General features: G+C 39.3%; 1 protein-coding gene across 1 annotated transcript in view; it reads right to left on the reverse strand.

Annotated features, from left to right (window-relative positions):
- Nucleotides 1–7636, reverse strand: part of LOC103519205 — a 12348-nt gene extending 4712 nt beyond the window's left edge. Inside the window, exons 1-9 of the mRNA XM_026830781.1 lie at nt 7537–7636; nt 7047–7299; nt 6180–6607; nt 5024–5186; nt 4433–4476; nt 4109–4255; nt 3440–3609; nt 2340–2740; nt 1822–2071 (exon numbers count right to left, since the gene is read on the reverse strand). Of these exons, the coding sequence (XP_026686582.1) occupies nt 1822–2071; nt 2340–2740; nt 3440–3609; nt 4109–4255; nt 4433–4476; nt 5024–5186; nt 6180–6607; nt 7047–7299; nt 7537–7636 (1956 nt within the window). The remainder of the gene's footprint in view (nt 1–1821; nt 2072–2339; nt 2741–3439; nt 3610–4108; nt 4256–4432; nt 4477–5023; nt 5187–6179; nt 6608–7046; nt 7300–7536) is intronic.
- Between the last annotated feature and the right edge of the window lie 678 nt (nt 7637–8314).

The raw sequence follows: 8314 nt of genomic DNA on the forward strand, positions 1-8314 counted from the left end.
TTCTTTTGATGAAATTGGATATTGAAAAAGTTTGTCCAGTTCAGACTTATGTGGCGTAGACCCACAGGTGGGCCAATAGATGGTACGTTTTTTAGGTGGGCGAATAAATGGTACACTTACCCTAGGTAAGTACCTATTTCCGAGTGAGTTCTACAGCTCACACATCCCAATCCTACAAAGTTCTAAACTGCAGGGCGGTAAACGCCGTCGCATTCCTCCCCACATGATTCACATATCTCAACTGCACCCCATACTCCGTCCCCGACATCAGTCCGTCTATATCCACCCTGAGCTCATCACTAACATACGTCCCCACCACACGGTCCCCCACCATACGGTCTCCCACCACGCGGTCCCCAACCAATAGAGTCACCTCATATTTGACAAACATGCCATTGAGCCCGGCACAGTCATAGTTGGAGAGGCTGATGTCCGTCCACGCCAGCACCACAGAATGGTTGGTGAGCTTCCCAACATGCAAGAGATTGGGGGAGATATGCGGCACACTAGCGTCGAAAGAGACATAGAGATACTTAGTGGACAGCGTCTGACCCTTGTTGGTGGTGACGAAGATGGAATAGGTGGTGGTGTATGTGGCTTCTGTTAGTCTTGTTTTGAATAGTGGCTCTTCACTAGCATACAGATCTTCATTGTCATCAATGTCATCATTGTCTTTATCGAAGAGTAGAAGTAGTTTGTTTTTTGATGGTACAGTTATTTCCCTACTTGTGGATGTTGTGTCGGGGGTTTGGTCATTTTGTAAAAATTCATCATGTTTTCCATGAGTGTTCTCTGTGCTTGCAACTGCTCTTTTGTTTTCACCAGTTGCTTTGAGATCTCGAATTTGTCTACCTGGAAAAAATTGGAATTTGGAGCTTTATCAAATTTTTGTCGGCACCTTGTTCTTTAGTAAGAAAGTAATCCTAAGTATTTAGGTACTCTTGCAAAGGGTTTTATTAATTTTCTTTCCTTAATATTCATGCATCTCTTACGACTCCAGAGAATTTCTTGCACAAGAGAGTCCGTTTCAAACTTACTTTTATTTATATCCACATTCATCTCAACTTTTCCTGTTTTATTGGATTCACTTGCAGTTGGATCATCACTAGTAACTGGTTTGTCTTGGATGTCATTGACTGCCGTCTCATGTTTAACCGTATCTTCTCCGCTTTCTACAAAACCTTTATCATTATCTCCATCGTAATTCCTTATGATTACCAAATCCCACCTGGTCCCATTTTTAGTTTTATAAAAATCAAAACGACAGCCTTCACATTTGTGTTCGAAAGATTTGGTTAGTTTTACAATACTTGGAACATTGGAATTCTTGTTATTTTTAGTTGAAGTTTGTTTTGAGTTGTTTTTGTTCACTATTTCGTTTAATTTCTCATGATCAATATCGTTCAAGACATAGTTTACTTTGAGTTTTTCAATTAGTTTGGCAAACATTTCACCCAAGGGGTTTTCATACAATTCATATAAGACAAAGCTTCAAGTGTCACCTGTAATCCTAATTTTGTGGAGTACCATGTGATGCCTTTAGAAAAGTAACAATTTCAGAAAAAAAACTAGGAAATCTAGGAGTCTCTACATGCTGATATCACTGATATGCAATGTCTTCTTCCCATCATTACTATCTCTTGGTTTGTGCTTTGCCTATTTAGTTAGAAGGTTGTAATCTTCAACAAAACAATGTTTCCAAGTGCTATAAGCTGTAAGTAAAAGAAGTTACCTGAGGTCCACTAATCCTTCTATTTTGATCTACAGAGCTCCACTTTATCGTGAGAATAAGTGCTATAAGCTGTAAGTAAAAGAAGTTACCTGAGGTCCACTAATCCTTCTATTTTGATCTACAGAGCTCCACTTTATCGTGAGAACACTGCCCACTTTCTCCACTATTTCCAAATCTTCCATCACAGACAGTTCCGGTTTGGTGTCCACTACACTGTTCAATATTTCATACGTGTAGTTGTTATTGTTCAAATACAGCCTGACCAAGTAGCTACTCCCCGGATCCAAGTACTTCAGTGTAAATCCACTCTTGATATTGGTGAACTTGTACTCTTGAGACCTAAATAAATCAAGAATAGTAAGAAAAAAGTTATGGTCCCTAAAAGTGTACAATTACTGGGATCCAAGTACTTCAGTGTGAATCCACTGTTGATATTGGTGAACTTGTACTCTTGAGACCTAAATAAATCAAGAATAGTAAGAAAAAAGTTATGGTCCCTAAAAGTGTACAATTACTTACAGGGATAATGAAGAATATGTTGTTGTTTTGTAGTTGTATATGCTAGTTTTGTGAAAAATGAAATAATAAAACTCATTATTATTATTACCTCTTCTTTGAGATCTTCTTCACTGTTAGGTTATACCGGGGTGGCTCTCTGCATTTGAAGACAACATTAATGTCATCGTCTGTCAAGTTGAACAGATCTTCTAGGACTTCCAGTTTGGTAGTGTTGAATAGTTTGTTGATCTCGCTAATCCTGGTAGTATCGTTCACATCATGTTTGGTAATATTCCAGTCGTTGTATGTCGTGTTGGTCACATACCAGTACACTGTTGCTGTTGTGCTCGCCACAATCACTTGTGTCTTGTGCTCGTACGCTGGGATGATACATTTGGTCATCACTCGGGTGACTGGTGCTATGTTAGGATCGTGTGTTTGGTTTAGATCATCGTACAGGATCAGTTGGAACGTGTACATGTGTCCAGGTACCAGGTCGTGTATCCAGATGTCTTATGCTAGTTTTGTAAAAAAATGAAAAAAATAAAACTTATTATTATTATTATTATTATTACCTCTTCTTTGAGATCTTCTTCACTGTTAGATTATACCGGGGTGGCTCTCTGCATTTGAAGACAACATTAATGTCATCGTCTGTCAAGTTGAACAGATCTTCCAGGACTTCTAGTTTGGTAGTGTTGAATAGTTTGTTGATCTCACTTATCCTCGTAGTGTCGTTCACATCATGTTTGGTGATATTCCAGTCGTTGTATGAAAAAATGAAAAAAATAAAACTTATTATTATTACCTCTTCTTTGAGATCTTCTTCACTGTTAGGTTATACCGAGGTGGCTCTCTGCATTTGAAGACAACATTAATGTCATCGTCTGTCAAGTTGAACAGATCTTCCAGGACTTCCAGTTTGGTAGTGTTGAATAGTTTGTTGATCTCACTTATCCTCGTAGTGTCGTTCACATCATGTTTGGTGATATTCCAGTCGTTGTATGTCGTGTTGGTCACATACCAGTACACTGTTGCTGTTGTGCTGGTCACAATAACTTGTGTCTTGTGCTCGTACGCTGGTATGATACATTTGGTCATCACTCGGGTGACGGGTGCTATGTTGGGATCGTGTGTTTGGTTTAGATCATCGTACAGGATCAGTTGGAACGTGTACATGTGTCCAGGTACCAGGTCGTGTATCCAGATGTCTTGCTTGAAGTAGGATGAGTTCAATACCCAGTTGTTTCGTGTCAGGTAGGTAGCGTTGGGGTTGTCTAAATCCAGGGCGAACTCGGTTGTGTCTTTCTCTGTGTTCCAAGTGAGATCTTTTGTACGAATCACGTGGAAGTAGTCAGCGCTCAGATCTTTCGAGTAACCTGGAAATGATTGGGTAAATTTTTAGAATTACATGTTAATTTATGGCGTTGTATAAATATACCTTTTAACAATAATTTTTCATTGACTTTACCAATATTGTACTATTTCTCTGCCCCAGCATGGTCTCCGGATGTTGGTACCTATAATCAGGAATGAGGGCGAACTCGGTTGTGTCTTTCTCTGTGTTCCAAGTGAGATCTTTTGTACGAACCACGTAGAAGTAGTCAGCGCTCAGATCTTTCGAGTAACCTGGAAATGATTGGGTAAGTTTTTAGAATTACATGTTAATTTATGGCGTTGTATAAATATACCTTTTAACAATAATTTTTCATTGACTTTAACAATATTGTACTATTTCTCTGCCCCAGCATGGTCTCCGGATGTTGGTACCTATAATCAGGAATTGAAACAAGAATTCAATTTTCATTACAGTAGGGTTGAGTTACCCTTACTTACCCTAACACCCTGGAGTTAGCCTTTCATAGTAGGTCAACTTACCCTTGATATACTGCGGTTGAGCGTTGACTTCCAAATGAATAGAGAAGTAAGACACATTGAGAATTTTCAGGGGTTTGGTGACATAGGGATAGGACTCTTGACAGTACGGAGGTATCAGATAGACACTGTCACATTGGTTGCAGTGACCTGTGAGCCTTTCATAGTAGGTCAACTTACCCTTGATGTACTGCGGTTGAGCGTTGACTTCCAAATGAATAGAGAAGTAAGACACATTGAGAACTTTCAGGGGTTTGGTGACATAGGGATAGGACTCTTGACAGTAGGGGGGTATCAGATAGACACTGTCACATTGGTTGCAGTGACCTGTGTAAATGTTGCACGAGGTACTGTTGATACATTGGCCACATCTGTAAAATTGCAGTGACCTGTGCAAATGTTGCACGAGGTACTGTTGATACATTGGCCACATCTGTAAAAGTAAATGGTGAAGTATCTACTTACTCGTAAATTTGAAAATGAAAAAACGGCAGTACGTAAGGCCAAGTTCCAGTAAGTAAGTGTCACAAAAAAGAGGACGCCCAAAAAACACAAAGTCTGTCAAAGTTCAAAGTCGCGATCGGTAAGTAGTTGACCTACTATCAGAGAACTTTGAAAGTGACCTGAAATTTCCCCGAAGTTTATAACCGAGCAGACTGGAGAAGGCTGACACAAAACACCAACCCCGCATAAGCGGGAAACTATAAATAATAAAAAGAACAGGAGACAAACACATACCTGGTTTTACAGTCATTTCCATAGAAGCCGTAGTTGACCTACTATCAGAGAACTTTGAAGGTGACCTGAAATTTCCCCGAAGTTTATAACCGAGCAGACTGGAGAACACTGACACAAAACGCCAACCCCGCATAAGCGGGAAACTATAAATAATAAAAAGAACAGGAGACAAACACATACCTGGTTTTACAGTCATTTCCATAGAAGCCTCTTGCACACTGTTGATCACAATGGTTGCCTTGGTAGCCCGGTGCACAGCCACATCCATACTGAGTACACAGAAGCATGCCACGACATTCTAGAGGTGCGTCCACACTGGAAATGTTTGGTCTCGTGCACTGTCCTGGAAAATAGTCCGTATGAGATGAAAAATTTTCATCTTACGAGGTACGTCCAGAAACTAAGTGTATTGAGGCTCTCCTGGCCGAAGGGAAAGTGTTTTAGACATGTGCAACCTGAATTCTCTTTGAAATGAGACTAATTCGAGGTCAAAATGTTCAAAACTCTCGACACTGGAGCATAATTAAATATTTAGAAAATTTCATGTTCAAATGGACCATAAGAAAGTTATAATGTAAAATACACCAACAAATAATGAGTATTCCTTCCTTCAAAGCTTCCCTCTCCAACAATGTACTGAGGAAGCACGAAAATAGACCGTATGAGATGAAAAATTTTCATCTTACGAGGTACGTCCAGAAACTAAGTGTATTGAGGCTCTCATGACCGAAGGGAAAGTGTTTTAGAAATGTGCAACCTGATTTCTCTTTGAAATGAGACTAATAAAATTCGAGGTCAATATGTTCAAAACTCTCGACACAGGAGCATAATTAGTTAGGTATTTAGAAAATTTCATGTTCAAATGGACCATAAGAAAGTTACAATGTAAAATACACCAACGAATAATGAGTATTCCTTCTTTCAAAGCTTCCCTCTCCAACAATGTATTGAGGAAGCACATCCTTCTTTACCTGTGCAGTCTCGGCCGAACGTTAATTAGAAAATTTCATGTTCAAATGGACCACAAGAAAGTTATAATGTAAAATACACCAACAAATAATGAGTATTCCTTCCTTCAAAGCTTCCCTCTCCAACAATGTACTGAGGAAGCACATCTTTCATTACCTGTGCAGTCTCGGCCGAACTTATTCTCGCCGCACGCAACTTCACAATGCTTCCCCATAAATCCGGGCGGACACACACAATATTTAGAAAATTTCATGTTCAAATGGACCATAAGAAAGTTATAATGCAAAATACACCAACAAATAATGAGTATTCCTTCCTTCAAAGCTTCCTCTCCAACAATGTACTGAGGAAGCACACCTTTCATTACCTGTGCAGTCTCGGCCGAACTTATTCTCGCCGCACGCAACTTCACAATGCTTCCCCATAAATCCGGGCGGACACACACAGCTCCCATCAACCAGCTTGCCTCCATTTCCACAGTACTCCACACTGCTTGCTCTCTCGTAATAATTGTGCTTGTAGGCAACATCAAACGCTACTTTGTCCAAGCGATTACACGCGTCTTGCTTGACAGGATAGAGGCTATTCCCGCAGATACTATTGTAGATGTATCTCATGTGAACTTTATCTTCTATTTGGATAAGGAATCGAATGATTTCATCATCAATGCCGGTGTTGTTTTGGTTGTAGTTGACAACCATCCTGACAATATCTCCATTGCTTTCTAGACAATAGTTGAGTACAGAGTGGAGTCGACCGGTATCAGTTTCAATTTGGATCTTAACTGGTGCGCTACTGTAAAACCAAACATTTCAGTTTAATTAGTTATTTCCAGGTATGAACAAAGAATGTGCGTATCTATCCGTCTATCCATTGGTAGGAGTTCTACTTTAATTTTAATGCCATAGTTCAAATGGTACCAGACAACAAAAATTTCATGACAGTGGACTCCTACATCCTAAATTCGAAGTCTTAGTGCAATAGTCTTAAACTAAAATGGACGCGGCACACAAGGGATCAAGAAGAGACCACCTTAACAAATTTGAAGTCTTAACCTTATTGGTAAACAAACAAACAGGCATAGCCATTTTTTTCCGGACTCTCTCTTAAGTGGCAGGGTTTTCCTGAAGGGGCTTGGAAGTCACTGATCTTTTCTTTCACTGATATTTCACCAGGGAGGTCTTGAGTGTTCCTTGACTTTGAGTTCCTCACGTCTTTCATAATCCAGACTTACTCATTGGGCATTTCGTCCTGATAGCAAACATACTCGTAGTCCTTTGACCGTGACGTCATTGCATACACAATGGTCAAACATATCTCTGGTCTATTCGTCAACCACAGGGATGTCAGACTGGTCCTCAGGTCTGGATTTTGCCCGGGGAGGCGTGAAAAATAGGAAGAACTACTGGCGTACAGGTCAAACTGGTAGCGGTTAAACCCGTTGTCGAAACAGATTGAGTAGAATTCGATGCCGTAGATTTGAGCGCCTGAAAACTCAAATAAGACAAAAATGACACACACGTACTTGTACTACTGTGTAGATAGCAATGGAAGAATGAAAACTAGTCTGGTCTTATCCTCACGCTTATTTGGTTCAAGAACAGGTCTATCGGTTATCCAACCTACCTTATTAAGGGATTACCTCCTATGTCTACAGTCTACACTTGATAGTCGACTGTCTAATTAAAGCACTCTTCTCTTATATTTTACCATTTATGACTTACCAAACAACGGGACTTCATGGTTAACAAGTCCATTTAGTATTTGAATATAGCTCCCACTTTTGAACATGATCGTCATCGTTTGACTGCGGGCATCCTTCATTAGGTGCAATATGATTGTTGTCCATCATTTTGAATGAATATATTCTCCGTTATTCCGTCAATAACAATACTTTGTGGTTACTTCATTCTTTATTTCCTTGACGAATGCTTCATTTTTTAAATTGTCTATTTCTTCTCTTAAATCTTTATCTTGTAGGTAACGTAATTTAAATGGGAGTGTTCCCACTAAGCACGACAAGATTTTTTTTTCGAACTACAAGTAGGAACGGACCTTTCGTCCCAAATAAAGGTTTTATTTATCTCGTAATAGGTATTCCAATACTCACTGTCCATGTAGGTACTGTCGTCAGTAAAAATAACCATGCAAAGATGTTTGTTGTACTCGTATGGTTTTTTTGTTTGTAGGTTGTGTTAAGTAATAAGCATACAAAATGATCTTATAAACATAATTTCAGTTCATAGAGGAGGTATCCTGTTTGAAATTTTGATAATATTATTTTAAATTAAGAAAATAACTCTCAAAGTAGGTAAGGTAAGTATTGTTTATTTTACAAACTTCTGCGATACATTTCGCGGCACTCACACCTCTCAGATTTCATGACTAATACAGGTAAACTACTTCCTACTACTGAGCTTTCTCATCAACTGATAACACTGATTTGATTCCCTTATCAAGTTCGCTAAAGTTTGTTTGATCAGGAAAAAAGGTCAAAATTAG

Source organism: Diaphorina citri, unplaced genomic scaffold (genome assembly GCF_000475195.1).
Source record: "Diaphorina citri unplaced genomic scaffold, Diaci psyllid genome assembly version 1.1 scaffold2605, whole genome shotgun sequence".
NCBI lineage: Eukaryota > Metazoa > Arthropoda > Insecta > Hemiptera > Psyllidae > Diaphorina > Diaphorina citri.